The sequence below is a fragment of the Mustela nivalis genome, assembly GCF_964662115.1.
Source record: "Mustela nivalis genome assembly, chromosome: 8".
NCBI classification, from domain to species: domain Eukaryota; kingdom Metazoa; phylum Chordata; class Mammalia; order Carnivora; family Mustelidae; genus Mustela; species Mustela nivalis.
In genome coordinates this window covers 51,786,806-51,805,755 of record NC_139027.1, presented here as the reverse complement: position 1 = coordinate 51,805,755, position 18,950 = coordinate 51,786,806, and the positions used below count along the sequence as shown (strand labels likewise).

Here is an 18,950-nt window from a genome sequence, read left to right as displayed (position 1 = left end):
TAGAACAAAGAGTTGAAGAAAAAGACCTCAGATTCAAAGAAAGCATCTGCAGCTTCTTTAAAGTAAGTAATTCCATGATTTCATATGCAGGAATGAATGTGCATATGAATTAAAACTTCAAAATTTTTATACAATTGCATTATTTATAAATTTATTATCCTGACTCCAGTTTAAATGGACTCCGGCTTTAATTCAGTTGTTCAAATTGAATTAAATTAAACTTTATTCTTTAAAATTTTAATTTAAGTAAGCTCTGCACCCAACATGGGGCTTGAACTCATTACCCTGAGATGAGGAGTTTCATGCCCTACATACTGATCCGGGCAGGCATCTCTAAGCTTTTTTAGACTTAAGCTTTTGCATCCTTAGAAGTTTTAGAACTTGGAATTTTAGTCTTTGCCTAATTTTTTCTTCTTTCAAATAGAAAAGATATAGATGCTTCCAAAGCTGTTGAAACTATGACTCCAGCTTCTGCCAGTAAGTTGTTACTTTTAATACTCTTCCAAATAAGTATATTTTGTCAGTTTACTAGAAACTTCTTGCAAGATAATGCTAGGAAACCATTATTGTGCTTTAATAGAAGGGAACAATATTGGTCCCTATATTAAGCTAGAAGACTCAGTGAGATAGTATATGTAAAATACCTATCATAGTTCCATAAGTAATCGCTGTTAAGGTTAATTTTGTCATACTTCCATCTCCTACCAGTAAGACAAAACATACAAAAACAAAGCCTGTTAAGGTTGCTTATTTAGTCTCCTTTTATTTTTAAAGTTTGCTGAGAGCCCAAAGGTGAACAAAGAAGACCAAACAGAAATCAGTTGTTACACTCATGTGTTAAAGTTGTTTCTTTATACTCAGGAAAACATTGTGGGTCTTTATTATGAATCTAGCTAAGTGAATTTCTATTCAGTTTTAATAAACTGAATTTTCTCTTTCCATTTAGGGTTGGAAAGAAGTTACTGCAAAACAAATACTCTTAAGTTTAAGAAGAGATAGCTTGATAGTGAAGGATGAGACAGAAAAGCTAAAATAAAGTAGATATAAACTATATTTAGGAAGTTAAATTGTTTTGTATGTTCTCTTTTGGAAAGACCGGTGTATAGTGAGTTCTGGATTTCTCTTCAGCAATCCGTGTGTGTGTGTGTGTATGTATGGGGAAGGGGGGATAAAGAGAAGTTAGGGAGATGATACAACAAAGGTAACAGAATTGGGGAATCACTTCATAGAAGTTTTTGAACGTGCTGGGAAGTTTTTGAATTTGACTTCATTAATAGCATTTCTCAAAATATGTGTGTGAGAGACTAATTCCTGAAAGATGTTTTGGATCAGATTTGTATTATAGCTTCTTTTTCTTTTTTTTCCTTAAAAAAAATCCCCAGAACACATTTCAATTATGAAGTCTTGAAGGAGAGAAACCTATTTAGCTTTATGTAACTCATTATTCATGAAGCTTGGCTTAGGGTGCTTGCCATTTTTCCTTTGTAAGATTTAGTACAGACTCTGGGAAATTGCCATCGGGAATAAAGAACCATTAATTGTTTAGGATTTTTATGTAGATTGGACAAAGGAAGAGTGAAAAATCCTGTTGAAGCAGCTCTTTCTGCCCATGGGTCCTGATCCCAATGCTTGAATAAAATCACCTTTTTGCACCAAAAAAAAAAAAGAAAAGAGAAAAGAAAAATCTTACTGAGAAAACACAGTTAAGGTTCACTTTAAGGTAACAGGGACTGAATATAAAAATGTTAATTAAAATGGTGTGAGAAGGTAAAATCTGAATTTTTTTTTTTAAAGATTTTATCTATTTATTTAACAGAGAAATCACAAGTAGATGGAGAGGCAGGCAGAGAGAGAGAGAGGGAAGCGGGCTCCCTGCTGAGCAGAGAGGCCTATGCGGGACTCGATCCCAGGACCCTGAGATCATGACCTGAGCAGCGGCTTAACCCACTGAGCCACTCAGGCACCCCAAATCTGAATGTTTATTCTATAGAATGTTCTAATGGATAAAATATAAAATTAAAACAATTTAAAATTTTCAACGTTTCAGGCCAGGTAGTTTTTTATAGAAGAGTGTGGTGATATTGATTATATCTATGTAACAGGAAAACTTAGATGCAGTGATTTCTTTGAGAAAAACCATGAACCCAGATTTCAACATTGATGAATTTCAGATCTCAAAAACTTACCTAGTGGAGGTATCCTTAGGTCAGCCAGTCAATGGATTTGAAAGTGGGATACTTTAGAAATTGTTAAGGTCTAGATTTTGGGAGTGGGCCTAACATAATAAAAGCAGTGAGTAGGGGAGAAGCACTTCAAGGCAAATATGCCCTCCTTTCTAATAGAAGTGTAGAAAGACAGAGAGGCTGGTGAATAGGGTGGAGAGTGTCCGGTGAGAAAGCAAAGGGTGCATGGTTTCTTTTTTGAGATCAGCAATGTGAGATTGAGTAGTGACAAGTCAGTTAGGGTAGTTCTAATTTATTTTTTAGAGAGAGGAAGAGTGCACACACATGGGTGCCCATGACTTAGCAAGAAAAAGGAGGGGTCGAGGGGAAGAGAGGCTGACGTGGACTCCACACTGAGAGTGTGGAGCCCAGCATGGGGCTTGATCTTGGGACTCTGAGATCACGACATGAGTGGAAATCAAGGGTCAGACACTCAACCGTCTGAGGCACTTAGGTTCCCCTAATTAGGTAGTTTCAAAGACTTTAGCTATATGCACAGATAAGCAAGGATGAAGAGAAGTACACAAAGGAGGCTAAAGTATAATTTGATCAAAAAGAGAAACTTTAGGACTGTTACCTATCACTAGTTAAAAAGAAAGAATACTGAGCATCTACTATATCCTCATAATTGGATGTACTTTTTAAAGTGTTAGGATACATCAGTAAACCAGTAGGCAAGATCTCTATATCCAAGTAGCTTATATACTAATTTGAGGTGACATGATATATAGTAAATAACGTGTTTTATAAAGTGAAAAGTGTTATAACAGGAGAAAGGAGATCCAGAGTTAGTTTGGAGTTTGAATTTACTATTTAGAATAAAATGATTTGTTAAAAAGTAGAGTCTCCTAAGGGGCCTAATCTATGCCATGTGACAGAAAACAAGGGGAAGAAACTTGCCATTGGTTACACTAATACTAGGAAATTTACATTATCTTTCTTAATCTTTCAAATTACCTCATTTTGTAGATAAGAAAACAGATACAGAGATTAATAACATACTCAAGGTTAAATGACTTCCTTGGAGTAAGAATTCAGATCTAAAACTATGGTTTCAAAGCTTTTCACCTATTTTAAGCTATCTGAGAATGAAAACTTGTTCTTTTTTTTTTTTTTAAAGCGTAGTTTAGTTTTTTTTTTTAAAGACCCTATTTATTTATTTGACACAGAGAGAGAGAGAGATCACAAGTAGGCAGAAAGGCAGGCAGAGAGAGGGGGAAGCAGGCTCCCTGCTGAGCAGAGAGCCGGATGCGGGGCTCGATCCCAGGACCCTGAGATCATGACCTAAGTGGAAGGCAGAGGCTTAACCCACGGAGCCACCCAGGCGCCCTGAAAACTTATTCTTAATCTCCTTTGATTGCTCTTTTATCTTCTTTTAATGGTTCCCCTAAATGTCTGTTCCTGTGATGTCATACTTGTCTTCCTGATTTTATCTTCATACAGCATTAGGGACCAGTGACATCTTACATACATGTACAGACCTCTACTCCCTCAAGTTAACTTTTCTTATTTTCTTATGTTACCTAATAGTCACCAGTCATCATCCAATGTAGAAATTGTAAGTAATCCTTTCCCTGGCTTTTCTCTTCTGTCCTATCTAGTTCATATTTAAATAACATCCTTCCTCTTTTCATCCATTCAGTGGCTGATTCAAATACTTCTCTTTCAGATCTACCTCAGGCTATGTCTTTTGCCTTTCCTTCATCACACGTTAATTGTTTTAATTGATTTATGTTTGAATTTTGAAAATAGCCTCCTGACTGGTATTTTTACCAGCTTCATAATTCACACTGATCTCTTTAAGGCAGATCTGATTATTCTGCTCTTAGTGACCTATAGGAGAAAGTCCGAATTCTTTAGCATTGAATTAATGACCCTTTACCCTTTGTCCCAGGTTCCTTTTTAATGTTTTGTCACCTTTATGCTGTCCATTTGTTTGGAATTGTCTGAATTCCAGTTTACTTCAGTAAGCTCTTACTATGTACCTACTTGGTAGGTGCCAAGCCTTATGCAAGGTACTGAAGATAGAATGTCATTTAAGACTCCTTTTTTGGGGTGGAGTTGGAGCAAATTCTAGTTTATGTTTTAAGGCCCATCTCAGATATAATTTCTTTGTGATATCTTCCCTAGCTCACCTAGGCAATTAGAAACTTTCAGTTCTTTTCTAGTGGTAACTGAATACATTGAGTCATGGTATTAGTAGTTTTCTTAGAAGTCTCTCTCTTTCACTTGGCTGGGTAAGGGAATATTTTATTTTTCCATCCCTTAAATGTAGTGTAAGGGTTAGTAAATATTTGTAGGAGGAAGAATACATGGGGCACTCAAACTAAGTTTGTATTGTTATAACTGAACCCATGGGTAAACATAGCCCGAATTTTCTGATTTGTCATCCTTGGTTTAATTATTTTTCTTTCTATAAGATTTTATTGGTTTCTTTCTTTCTCTCTCTTTTTTAAAATAAATGTCTTATTCTTTATATTTTCCAATTCCCAGATGAAAATAACTTTCTTTTAGGGAACAAAGCAGATGAACAAATGGAAAAAAAAGAGACAAACCAAAAAACAGACTCTTGACTATAGAGAACAAATAGATGGTTACCAGAGGAGAGGTATGTGAGGGGTTAGGTGAAATAGGTGAAGAGGATTAAGAGTACACTTAATCTTGGTGAGTACTGAGTAATATATGGAACTTCTGTATTATACACCTGGAACTAATATGACACTGTATGTTAACTACACTGGAATTAAACATTTTTTTAAAAGTGACTTTAAGTCCTTTTATTCCTCCATTTAGAGCATTCTGCCCAAATAGTTCCCATGTATGAGTTCCACCAAACCTTTAAGGAATTAATAAATCTAGTTCTATTTCAGCTATTCCATGACATTTAGAGGAAAGGAATATTTTCTTTAAGAAGGGGGGTGGAGAGAAGGAAACAGGAAAAAGCAGGTTAATAGGGACATCAGATGCTGATAGAGATACTGTATGCCTCTCAGAAAGGATAAACTAAGAAAATGGTGGCACCAAATTTTATTGAAGATGTGGAGAAACTTGTACATTGATGCTGGGAATTTAAAATAGTACAGATAAGAATATTGCAGGTTTGTTTGTTTGTTTTTCCCTTAAGTTTATTTATTTAAGTAATCTCTGCTCTCAGTGTGAGGCTCAAATCATAACACCAGGATCAAAAGCTGCATGTTTTATCGTCTGAGCCAGCCAGGTGCCCTGAGTATTGCAGTTTTTTGGTTTTTTTAAACAAAATTAAGTGTGTTCTTACCATAGCACCCAGCAATTATGCTCTTTGGACATTTATCCTAGATGGATGAATTACATTTACACAAAACCTGTTCATGCAAAAACCTCTATATGCATGTTTTCATCTTTATTTATAGTAGCCAGAAACTGGGAACAGGGCAGATGTGCTTCAGTGGGTGAATGGTTAAACTGTGATGTATCTGTAGCATGGGATACTACTTGGCAATAAAAAGGCACAAATTATTGATAGATGAAACACTTGGATGGATTGCAGAGGAATTACGCTGAATGAAAAAAAAATCTCAAAAAAATACAAGCTTTTTTTATACAGCATTGTAGAAATGATAAAGCTATAGAGTTAGAGAATAGACAAGTGATTGTTGGGTTGAAGAGGAGGGAGACAAGTAGCTGTTGCTGTAATCCTTGTGAGGATGGAGCTATTCTGTATTGTGATCAGTGGTCATAGCAGTCTACACATCTATGATAAAATTTTATAGCACTAACTATACATTAATGAGTATGTAAAACTGCGGAAATGTTGGTAGATTGTATTAGTTTTGTTTGTAACATAGTACGTAGTTATGCTAAATATTACCATTAGGGGAAACAGGGTGAAGCGTATGGTATTCTTCCCAATTATTTCTTACAACTTTTTGTGAATTTACAATTATCTCAAAACAAGTTAAATTTTTTGAATGCTGATAAAGTGGTTATAATAAATTAAAGTTACAGAACAATTTTTCTTATGAACATTGATGTAAAACATTTTTTTGCTGTAATACTTTTAAGTAAAATTTTAGCATGTAGAGGCGAGGAGCACATTAAGTGGATAGTAATGGTGTGCCCAAGAGGAGATCACATCAGAAATATAAAAGTGTTTCAAAATTAGAAAATCTTTTAAATTCAGTTCACCATATTAAGTAGAGAAAAGGTAAATGCTAAGGATATTAGGTAAAACTCAACATCCATTCCTAGCATCAAAAAAAAAATATTAAAATAGGTAACTACCTTAATATGATAGTGTGTTTTATATTTATACACACACACACACACACACACACACTTTTGCTTATATACATATGAACATATACATATATCAAGTCAAAAGCCAGCATAGGCTTAATAGTGAGAGTAGTAGAAGTGTTCTCATTAAGATTAGGGACAAAAGATACTCATCATTTCTGTGAAGTAGCTTAAATATTGTCCTAAAATTAACAGCCACTTGCCAGTGCAAGTCACGAGGCATAAAAATTGGAAAGTATGATTCAATATTATTATTTGCAAATGTGTATGTATGACAGAAAATGTAAGAGAGTCTACTGAAATGCCTTTAAACCTAACTAGCCACCTTAATTTTCTAAATTAATTTAGAGTTTCAGTTGCTTTATTATGTAGAAAGAATAACCACTTACATGTAATCTAATAAAATACTCTGTTTAAAATAATAAAAAGGGCGGGGGGGTGCCTGGGTGGCTCAGTGGGTTTGAGCCTTTGACTCAGGTCATGATCCCAGGATCTTGGGATCAAGCCCTGCATAAGGCTCTCTGCTCATCGGGGAGCCTACTTCCTCCTCTCTCTCTTCCTGCCTGTCTGCCTACTTGTGATTTCTGTCAAATAAATAAATAAAATCTTAAAAAATAATAATAAAAAATAAAAAGGGTAAAAACTATGAAAATTTTAAGCTACTATTGTAAGGCATAAAGAAATGCTATGTGGAAAACAGCTCATTCCTTGATAGAAAGCTTCTCACCATTATAATGTGCCTTTTTTTTTTATGTTAAGATAAATGTTAGGAACCCAATAAAACTGCCAGTAAGATTCTTTTTTAATTTGAATATAGTTGATACAAACAATAAGATTTTTAAACTGTACAAGTTGATTATAAAGTTTATAAATAATTAACAGAATAGACAGAAAAATTCTGCAGAGGAAGTGTAATTAGGACAGATGAGCACCAACAGATATTAAAAGAAGTTACAGAGGTAGAGACTCAAAATAGTTTCATGTAGTTGTACAGCTAGACAAAAGATCAGTAGGACAGAGAGTTTCCAGAGGTATTTCCTAGAACATATGGAACATCAGTAAATAATTGTGGTAATATGTTAAATTATCCAGGAAAAGATCAATTACTCATTAAATTGCCTTGTCACTTTGTAAAAGTAAATCATGTTAATAAAATAAATCACAGCGGATTGTAATTCACAAGGTGGTAATTAAAAGTACTGAAAGAAAATATGGAGAGTTTTTTTGTTTGGTTTTAATTGCAGAGCGAGGGCATCCTTCCCTTTTAGGAAAATACTTGATTACATAAAAAGTATTTTTATATAAGTATTTTGCATAACTTTTTAAAAAATTGTTACCTCTGTGATATAGATGAATTTTCTTAATATGTAAAGCCCTCTTAATAAATAAGAAAACCTCAACAACCCAAAAGATAAATTGGCAAATATTAGAATAGCGGATCACAGAGAAAGATTTAGAGTTGAATTAAACATATGAAAGTCAACATAACTTTATTCCTGATTAAAGAAATAAAAATTAATCTGTACCAGTGTCTATCTTAGATTGGAGTAATTAATAACTTCTCTTACATACTGTATGTGGAAATTGGAAGCACCACTCTCGTGTACTGTTTTTGGGAATATCAGTTGGTACAGTCTTCATGTAGAACAATTTAATATTGTTAAAATTGAAATCTTTTCCTTTCATCTCAGCAATTGCATGTCTCAGAATTTACCTATATAGTTCCACATGCATACAAAAATGAGCGTAAGGATGTTTTTTTACAGTGTTTCTTCAGTCATTGCCAGATTAGCTCTTTCCTAAATCTAAATGATAGTATTCGTAATGTGTCATTGATAATGTTTTTCTTATTAGCCAAAACTGGACAAGCCAAGACATCTGGAGCCAAAGTCATTAAGTCTTCAGGTATGTTTTTTACTAGAATTCTAGACCTATTAACTTTAAATTACTTAAGAAGTATATAACAGTTATCTTGGATTTCATGTGACAAAGTATGTGCTGGGTGTATACTATTTTTTTAAATTTATAGCCATCTAGGAATTCTGAGAAAGGAGACTTAGTAGGTAATGCTCCTTCTTTGTAGTAATTATCAAAATAAGATAATTTCCCTCTTTCTCTTTTATTGAGGTCTCTCTGGAAACTTTCTTTTATAAAATAGTTCAGATAACAAACAGCAGAATTATATTTCATTATCAGTTGTTATGGACTTTAGTGGGGTTTCTTGGTTGTTGTTTAACTCATAACCCTGAGATAAGACCTGAGCTGAGATCAGGAGTTGGACGCTTAACTGACTGAGCCAGCCAGATGCCCCTTCAGGATTTTAAAGTAATTATTTTTTCTCCTTCCTCTAGCATTATCCTTCCTACTTCTCATTTCTGCTAAATGCTTGTTCGTTTAGGGTCATCTTTTTAAGTCGATAGAAATCAATGTATTAAATTATCTTCTCTGTAATAGTAGAAAGGATGCAGCTTTGCATTGGTAAATAACCATTGTTAGTGGCAGATCCAGAATTTTCATAAAAGAGTTTCTTTGAAGCAGTAATCTGAAGGGGTCAGGGGAAGCTAGAGATCTTGTTTTGAGGATGCATTTATTTAGTAAACAGTTTGGTATTACTTTGATAGTAAGTTTATGGGAATTCTGGTAGAGATTTGGGGGGAAATGGGTGTTAAAGCTGCTTAGCCACCCCTTAACTGTGCTGGGAAATTAATTCTCCATATTTTTTCCTTAAGGTCTGGTGCCCAGCTAGAAGTATTAAAGTGAATTGATGTATAATACAGGGATAGTGAAAGAAATACTGAAAGGCCCTTTGGGCTCAGCTCATGTGACACAGCAGTGTGTCGAAACTTGGGGTTGACTAAGAAATGACTGGTTAGGTGATACTCTATAAAGGATTGCTATTAATCTTTTTGGGCAAAGGTTAGGGTCTGTCTTTGATATAAAGGGTGAATTTGTAAACAGTTCAGTTGATTTTTACATGTCATTAGTTTTATTTGTATTATAATTTTTCAAAAGCATAATCATGTTCTTGAAAGGATTCCTCAAGTAATTAAGCAGTCACCACCCTTGTTTACAAATGGGCACATGTGCACAGAAATTGGTTCATGCCCCAAGACTTGACAATTTAATTTGGAATTCAGCTTGGATCTACTGGTAATTTGATTCTGAGCTTTTTTCCTCATAGTGCAGCCTTAGTAGTTGTTAATGAGTCCTAAATTTCAGAGCTAAACCTCTGTTGCTCTCTGGTGATCTTTTCAATGACACTTTAATGATCACAGTCTTTATACATTATCTTTGAAAATAAGCAAGAGCAACAGATGTGTATGTACGAAGAAGGGTCAGAGCAATTTAAACAGTCTTGTTCACATAGAGCCCAGTAGGAATGAGTCAAAGTAGGCTTTATGTGGCTTAACCATGATTAAGGTGTTCTTGAATGCTTTTCAGTCAGCTGGGAGCCAAGGAAGCTTGGGCTGGGAGACCCTAATTATAACTGTTTATGAAACATTAAAAGCGTTATGGAATTGTTTTTATATCCTTGCAGTTAGTAATTCTTAGTTGGTCCACACATTCAGAGATTTATTTAACTTGCCTAAATGCTCTTTTTAAGTACCTCTCTGGGGAGGTGAATTCTTACTTTAGTGATACTTTTTTCTGAAGATATTATTGTCATTGCTTGATTTAGAAAGTGACCTGTGCCCCAAAGATAACATTTTATGTTTTGAATAAAATATGGTTTGTCACTCATATTCTTTAAGAGGTTATTTGGGGATTGTTGATACTAGTTAAATAAACCAATTTGACTACAACTTTTGTGATTTAGGGAAATCAGCGGGTTCTGTAAAGTCTGTGGTAACAGTAGCTGCTAAAGGTAAAGCTTCAATCAAAACAGGTAAGACTTTTGGGAAGAAGAGGATTAAGTTTGTTCTTAATCCTCCCTTGAAGAATATAATAAAGATACTATTATCAAAAGCAAGTTTGAAATTCATAAGATTTATAGTATTTAATAACATCTTGAAAGGTTTAGTAGATACTTCTTTGATATTTAAAACCTGACACATAATGGAACTACTGTTTTTTGGTATATTGGTCTTTGACAGTGTGTCACTGCAGATTTTTGCCGAGGAAACATTTTTGACAGCTGTATAATTATAAACTGTTCTGCTACTTTCCCCTACAAATCTTTATTTTCCTCATTTTTTTAGAGCTGTCGCTTCATATTACCATCCCCAGCTTGTAAATTTTTCAGTTTGTTACTCCAAAAAATGTTCTTCTTTCCCTGTTAAAAGAATGTATTTCCTCCATAAAGAAAGAAATGTGACATGTTGAAACTAACACGATCTGTTTATTAATATATAGGCTAATTTTGAAGAGCCTTTGTAGAAATGATTAAAAAAATTTTCTATGTGATCATGACATGCTTCTGCCACATGGAAGATAAACCTGTGGCCCTTTAGTGGCCATCAACAAGATTGTATCATTTAAAATTTAGGGTATTTTAAAAATTTATTTATTTATTTGAGACAGAACGCACCAGCAGGAGGAGAGAGAGAAGCTTGTTAGTGGGGATCCCTGTGTGGGACTCAGTCCCAGAGTCCCGGGATCATGATCTGAGCCAAAGGCAGATATTTAACCAACTCAGCCACCCAGGCACCCCTTTAAATTTGCTTTTAATCTTACTGGTAAACAGACCTAAGTGGAAATAATAAAGATATGGAAAAGAAACTGCCTTTACAATGAAGTTGGACCACATTTCTTATATATATGAGTATATAACATGCTAAATGATTGAACAGATCCTTGGAATAACTGTTCACTTCTACTTTTAAAAGCAAAATCTGGTGGAAAGAAGTCTTTGGAAGTCAAAAAAGCTGGCATTGTCAAAAACAAAGATGCCAATAAACCTGTGATTGTACCAGGTAAGCTCTAAAGGCTTTTGTTCGTTTAAGTGCTTTTTTTAGATTTCCTTGGTATACATTTGAGGTATATTTTGAAATTATTGCTTTAAAATCTTCAAAGGTATTGTTTTATTGATTTTCAGAGAAAAGCTTGTATTAGCTTTGACTTAAATCAGGTCAGTCTGAGGATACTTAGTGACAAAATAAGCAAATTTAAGTTCCTGTTTAGATTCATTAGTTAATTATTTTAGCGTGTTTTTCTAGACTATTAAAGCAGACTGTTTCATGCAGAAAACTCTGAAATAAAGACCAGTGTGGAAGTCAAAGCCACTGAAAATAGTGCTAAGGAAACTATTTCAGGTAGGTCAAAAAGGTTTTATTTTGTTCTCTTATGTTTAAAGATGGAAAATCAAATTTTAAGGAAACAAGATTTTTAGTTTTATGTCTTATATACATGTATATTTTTTAAAATATCAGGCTCATACTAATAAAACTTAAAATATTATGATTCAGGTCACCACCCTCTTGATTTTTCTGAAATTTTGCTCTTATAAGAAATAAAATGAAATGTTATTTCTGTAGCTATTTCCTTCTTACATTTTGTAGTATTTTGTCATTTGTGTACATTTTCATGTAGCTACTATTTAATCCATTGTGGAAAAAGAGGGATCTTGGTAAATAAAATATATCTGCATGAATTCTTACCTTATTTTTTATCTTCAGAAGCTGCTGTGGAGTCCACAGAAAAAGAACCAGTTAACAAGGTCAGTTTTTATATTTTACTTACTATTTAAAAGCTTAGGAAATTTGACACAATATATTTAACTTACTGTAAACCCACTAAAAAATTTACAGGATTTGGCATGGTGAAAAACCTGTCATTTGTGACATCTTTTTTTTTTTCCTTTTTTTTTGAGTTTTATTGCTTCACCTTAAGTTTTTGTTTTTAAATAGAGAGATGGGGGAGGGGCAGAGGGAAAGGGAAGAATCTTAAGCTGGCTCCAGGTGGATCTCAGGATCCTAAGATCATGGCCTGAGCCTACGTCCAGGGTTGGATTCTTAACCAACTGAACCACCCAGACACCCCTGTTATTTGTGACTTTTTAGATAGAGTTTGAGTTGCAGAGTAAGTCATAAAAGTTAAAGTGCAGATGATCAATAAATGTACATGTTTTTGAGGTTTACCTTATACCAGGAAAAAAAGTTTAGGCCAAAATTGGTTTTTGAGTAGAAAAGCAGTTTGTTAAATTAAACCCAGTAAAATTTTGTGAAATCTGTTTTCTTTTTTCTTAGAGACAAGTGGGAGATAAATTAATATTTAGAATACCAGTTCTCTGTGTTTTTAGAATAGTGAGTAGGATTTGAAGTTTCATTTGAAGGGCAGAAAGTTCACATTACTGTTTTTTTTGTGGCTCATCTGTGACTTTGACTATTAATATCTTGTTAATTTAATTTATATTTTGCTGGTTAAGATCTTGAGATCATTCAAGTGCTAAACAGTAAGTTTATTTTTGACTGATAGATGCATTCTTCAAGTAGTCACTAAGTAATATGTCTTAACTATTTTGTTTCAGGAAGAATATTTTAAAGCACAAATAGATTGACTTAAAGCACTTACAAAGGAACCATTTATGAACACAGTTGACATAGTAGTTGAAAGTAATTCTCAACTGATTTGTGAAAATTACAACTTCCTGGTTCTCCCCATCCCTATCCCCCACTTTTTTTTTTTCCTAAAAGAAAAGTCACAGGTTGTCCAGTTTACTCTAGTACACCTTTGGGGATTTTTCTCAAAATTCACTAGAAGGAAAAATTGGCATTGGTGAGCGTCCTCTTGAAGAATAGATCTGAAAGAAAAGAAGACAGAAGTGAAAGTATTTACTTTGTAGTGGGAATTGGGTTATAGGGAAGGGTTTCTAAGGCACTAGGGAAACTTTTTAATTTTACCTAAAAGATTATTTTATTCAGCAAGATGAAAAGCTATGTTCTGTTTTGGAGCTTGGGGATGTTCGTTTCGCATAGCACAGGAATGGCAGCCGTGCATGAAGGAGTTACCAGAGACAAACTGGTGTTTTTCAGCTTGCACCTTAAAAATAAATAGACTTGCATTTTTATTATTTTATTTTTACTTTTTAAAAGATTTTATTTTTGTAAATAATCTCCTTACCTAGTTGTGGGGCTTGAACTCATACCAAGATCAAGAGTCGCATGCATCCCTGATTGAGCCAGCCAGGTGCCCCCTTAAACTTGTGTTTTTAAGCAGTGGTTGAAAAAGAGAACGAAAAGCCTTGATATGACTGAAATTATGCTGTGTACTTAAAGAGAGGAAATTTGCATTTTATTTTGTTTTGAGGTTCAGACCGGCCTTCTTAATTGATAAGGTTTAGTATTAAATGCAGTTTAAATACTAACATACCATGATCTGCCGCATAAACTTAAGTAAATATAAAAGCAGTTAAAGAAATTTGAATGTCAACTCTTAAATTTGTTTTGAAGGAAACAGAGGAAATGTGTGTGGTACTTATTTCTAATTTGCCTAATAAAGGATATTCTATAGAAGAAGTTTACAACCTAGTAAAACCATTTGGTGGTTTAAAGGATATTTTGATTTTATCATCTCATAAAAAGGTAAGCGTTGATAATAGCTGTTCATATTGTCTGAAGCACATTTTGAAAAACATTAAGTTCAAAAAACTAAAAAGAAAGGTTTTTTAAAAGGAGCACCTCAAAATAATTAAGCCATTCAAGCTAAGGGATTTTTAAAGTATAAAACATCCCGTATTTTAGTGTTATTCTGAACTGACCTAGTTTTAACGATGGGGAGGTTGGCTTACTAAATGTGTCAAAATTTTGCTCAGAATTTTAGTCTAAAGAAATGTTTTATATCTTCAATATATTAATACAGAGTTTTATAACAACTTACAAACTTTGTAGCACTTTTTTATTAGTATTCCTTCTGTTTTACCAATTGCACTCAAATGGGAAGTAACCATTCTCAGATAGAGATGTGGTCAGTACTTAGAATAACCTAGGTTATCTGTGTGTTTTACATTTTCAGTAATAAGTACATACTGCTTTTGTAATTAAAAAGAAACCAAACAAAACACTATATTAATACAGACAACTTGTGGAAGGTATCTTATAGGGAGTGAGATTTCAGGAAAGTTTAAATAATGGAACCATGATTCTGGTGGCTGATAGTAGTGTTCTTACATTAGAAAGGGATTGGGGGGATCACTAGAGAGCATTGAGTAGGATATATGTTTGCTGGTAGCCAGAGCCAGTGTGCTTCAGAAAACAGAGTAGAAGAAGAGAGTGAATATGAGTGAGTTAAATGCAGTTTCACATAATGTTAAAAGTAGATTATTTGAATGGTTGAATGACTTCATAAATTACTAAAAAACCAATGAATTCTACACCTATACTGGTGAACTTTATGATATGTAAATTATATTTCATTAAAGCTGTTTTTATTTAGAGATGAGAATAAAAATAAATCTTTTTATAAAATAATTTTTTTTATGTGACAGTACATTGAAATAGGGGGAAATTGTGGGAATTTGGAAGTGAGTAATTCAGATTCATACCAAAGAATAAGTAGATACATTAAATATGAAATCAGATACAGAAAATGTAGATTATTATATGTCCAATTTTGATTAGAGTTGAGTAGAATTACTATTTAGAGATTTAATACTTTTCCAGATATTATGTGGAAAAATACCAGATTCATTCATATAAGCAAAATTAACATAAAGCAAGATGCAAATTAAAGTTAAAAATATTTATGTAAAAGGGAAACAAAAGATTCATACCCTGATTACACTATAAAATGTTAAAAGTTCAATAATAAATTGAAAGATTACACAAATAGATAATTCCTTTAGAAAAATTACAACTATGATCAAATATATGGAAGATTTCTGCCCCACTATCAACACAGAGAAGAATGTTCAACTATTTGTTTACCCAGGGATGAAAATTAAAACCAAAATGTATGGCACTATAATTTTAAAATTAGGAAAACAAAATTTAAAATAACTTGGTAATCATTACACATTTCTTTGGTTCTTTCAATTCTCATACTTCTCATATTTTATCAGTCATTAAATTTATTTATTTAAATATTTATTAAAACCTGCTATATGCTCGATACTGCTGTAGGTACTAAGACTACAATGATGAATAAGATAAATAAGATTTTCCTTATTTCCTTCCTAGATTTTCTAGTAAATGTCATTTACTAGAATGTCCTCTTTTATTTCTCTTTAGTATTGCTTTGTGAGTCCATTCATTCATTATTACTTCCTTATGGTTGTAATACTTTGAGTCTGTTGGCCTACTTTCTGAAGATGCATTATCTTAATGTTTACTAAGTTATTTGACTCTTAGTATTAAATCTTTTCAAGAAAAAGTAACTTAAAGACATATTTTTTGTTCTTGTACTTTTTATTTTAAAAGATATTTATGGAAATAAATAGAAAATCTGCAGAATCTATGATAAAATTTTATACCTGCTTCCCAATATCAATGGATGGAAATCAACTCTCAATAAGTATGGTTCCTGAAAACATGAATATAAAAGATGAGGTAAATAATAGACTTAGCATGATTTTTACTAGAATATTATAAAATTTTGGATCGGGTTTATTGTAGTTGGTTATATGCTCTAGCTTGTTTCTTTGGGTTACATGTTCTCTCTGAGTGATTGAGAAAAAGCTTCTTCCTGTCTCTTCACAGTCTCCTGTCCCAGTGGTTGAGAATTACTTCCATATTGAGGGAACCTAATCCCTCATGTATGTCAGAGTGGGAAAAAAGTTGAAAACTACTATCTGTAGACAACTCTGTATTCTTATTTTACTGCTCTTATCTGTCCTCCAAACTGGGATGTTATCTTTAATTTTTCTCTGTTTTCTCACAGCCATCTATCACTAGGTCTTGTATAATTTAAGTCATAAACATTTCTGTAGTTTGTTCCCCCTTTATCCCATCCATTATTGCTTTGTTTCTTGAAAACTCCCAACTAAAGTAGTTCTTTATGTCTCCTACCTTTAGTTTTGTCTCCCTCAAAATCTTTCTCCATGAAGTAATGAGACTGACATAGAATATAAATCTGTTCAACGTCAACTGATTCAGAAACCCTTCACTGTTTCTTTGTGGCACACAAACATTTATTACCATCTGTTTATTATCAGCTAAGAGGCATGAAGCAGTTTTTAGAATCTCTAGAGGAAGGTGGAAATGCGTGTTATTTGAGAAAGCCTTCCATTGCGAATCACTCTGATGTAATGGTAGAGTTGTTTTATATGTGTCAGTATTGTTGAAAAGAAAAAAAAAGTTTAAGAACCAGAATCTTGTAAGATAAAGTTCCTTTCCTATACAGGTAAGCCATCCATTAGCTAGCCCTTCCTTTCCCAGTTCTGACATTTTTTGTCTCAGGCTACTCTTAGCCTTCTTTGTAGTCAACAGTACTAAATAACTGTACATTTAATACTCTGTGTTGTTGTGTGGTGTTTTTTTTTTTTTTTTTTTTTTTTTGCAAGCCTACATTTCTGTTCTTCCTCATCTCCTACTTTGCTTAGTTAACTTTTTGTTTTATAATTTGAATTCTCTAATTGTCTGCTAAATTAAATCTCTTATTCCTTATATATGAATTTGAATGTCCTCCCCCTAATACAACCTTATTAATCTTTAATGTACTTAAGGCAATGGGAAGAATTAAAGTGTATTAAGGTGGAACTTGAATAATTTGTTCAGGAAGAAGGAAAGATTTTTAGAAGAAACAAAACTTCTGCTGACTTCTCATTTTATGAAACAGCGATTAATTCTTATTCATATAGGTTAGGTTATTATAAACCCTGAATAAATAAATATATGTATGGGGAAGACTTACATCTTGCACCTTTCCTGTGTTTTGCCTTTCTAGGAAGCTATATTTACAACCTTGATTAAAGAAAATGACCCAGAGGTAAGTTTTGCATTTAAATGCTTTTGTACACTTGTTTAACTGATGGAAACATGGGTTATTCACCTGTTAGAAATAAAAGAAAACCTTATTGCTCATTTTAAAACATTGAAGTGATGGTGAGGGCATGTGATATATAATGAGCACTGGGTGTTAAATGCAACTGATGAATCACTGAACTCTTCCTCTGATACATTAATACATTATATGATCTGTGTATATGTATATGATAACATATAATATGTATGTTATCATATGTGTATGATAACATATAATACATTATATGTTAATTAATTGAATTTGAATTGAAAAAATAAAATATTGGGGGTGATGAAAGTGTCTGATGGATCTTCTCTTGGTAAAATAAGAAGTAAAGGATCATGGTAATCCCTAAAGTGAAATATTTCCTAGATACTGGAGCTATATTAAGTAGCTTAGTTACAAAGTGTTTTAGGTAAATACTGTGTTGATAGAAGAAGGATTATACTTCTTGTTTGAGTATATCGTTTCATTGATCACTCAAATCTAAAACTAAGATCTCCCTGTCTTCACTCACATAGTCATTTTCTTACTCTTGGGAGAGTGTATCATCTGACCTCTGAAAAATTAAATTACTGTTAATCTGTGTTTATAGTTTGATACTTGAGCTGTGTTTCTCTTTTTCTGTGCTGTCTCTTAAAAAAAAAATTACAGGCAAATACAGATAAAATTTATGATCGATTTGTACATCTTGATAACTTACCGGAAGATGGGCTTCAGTGTGTGCTTTGTGTTGGACTTCAGTTTGGAAAAGTGGCTCACCACGTATTCATGAGTAATAAAAACAAGGTAACAAGGTCCTTCCTGGTTTAGCTATATGTTCTGTAGAGAATATATGACTGAACCCTGTACTCATCAGGTTTGTGACTTTTAATCTGTCTTCTGAGCTGAAACACCTATAAAATATCATTTCTTAGCAGAACTGTGATAGGTCAGCATATTTTCTCTTGGGCTGTAATAAAAAGAAAGAGATGATGACTTTCTCCTCAGAACTCTTAGTGTGTTTTTGTTTTGTTTTGCTTTTTAAGATACATTCATTTATTTATTTATTCATTTTGAGAGAGAGAGTGAGTGAGCACAGAGAATCTCAAGCAGACTCCCCGCTGAGTGGGAAGCCTGGCATAAGGCTTGATACCACAACCCTGGAAGCCTGGCATAAGGCTTGATACCACAACCCTGAGATCATGATGTGAGCTGAAATCAAGAGACACTTAACCAGCTACTCAGGTGCCCCAGAACTCCTAGTTTTAATGGAAAATAAAACTTGCACAAGGGAGAATGGTAGTATGTGCAAAGAACATTATCTTACGGGAAAGTTTAAACATGAGTTCATCTAGTCTTTACTGCCTTTGTGACCTTGGCTTAGTTGATTTACACTTTTAGTTAGTTCTTACTTATAAAATGAAAAAAGGTGTTACCATATACTTTCCAAGTTACTTCCAGCCATAAAGCACATAGAGAGTTAGCTCTTTTTGTTTCATTATATGGAAAGAAGTACAAAGTGATCATCCCTTAGGGATTTTGTTCTTCCTTAAAAGAAATTGTTAATCTGTTTAT

The 18,950-nt window shown here is 33.3% G+C and overlaps 1 protein-coding gene across 15 annotated transcripts in view; it reads left to right on the top strand.

Annotated features, from left to right (window-relative positions):
• Positions 1 to 18,950, top strand: part of ZNF638 (zinc finger protein 638) — an 81,650-nt gene that overhangs the window by 39,612 nt on the left and 23,088 nt on the right. For all 15 annotated transcript variants that reach the window (XM_082744020.1, XM_082744018.1, XM_082744014.1 and 12 more), the window contains 11 exons: positions 4 to 62; positions 425 to 477; positions 8,352 to 8,402; positions 10,315 to 10,383; positions 11,324 to 11,410; positions 11,681 to 11,749; positions 12,113 to 12,153; positions 13,886 to 14,017; positions 15,851 to 15,979; positions 17,316 to 17,357; positions 18,048 to 18,182. In XM_082744020.1, coding sequence (XP_082600146.1) covers positions 4 to 62; positions 425 to 477; positions 8,352 to 8,402; positions 10,315 to 10,383; positions 11,324 to 11,410; positions 11,681 to 11,749; positions 12,113 to 12,153; positions 13,886 to 14,017; positions 15,851 to 15,979; positions 17,316 to 17,357; positions 18,048 to 18,182 — 867 coding nt within the window. The remainder of the gene's footprint in view (positions 1 to 3; positions 63 to 424; positions 478 to 8,351; positions 8,403 to 10,314; positions 10,384 to 11,323; positions 11,411 to 11,680; positions 11,750 to 12,112; positions 12,154 to 13,885; positions 14,018 to 15,850; positions 15,980 to 17,315; positions 17,358 to 18,047; positions 18,183 to 18,950) is intronic.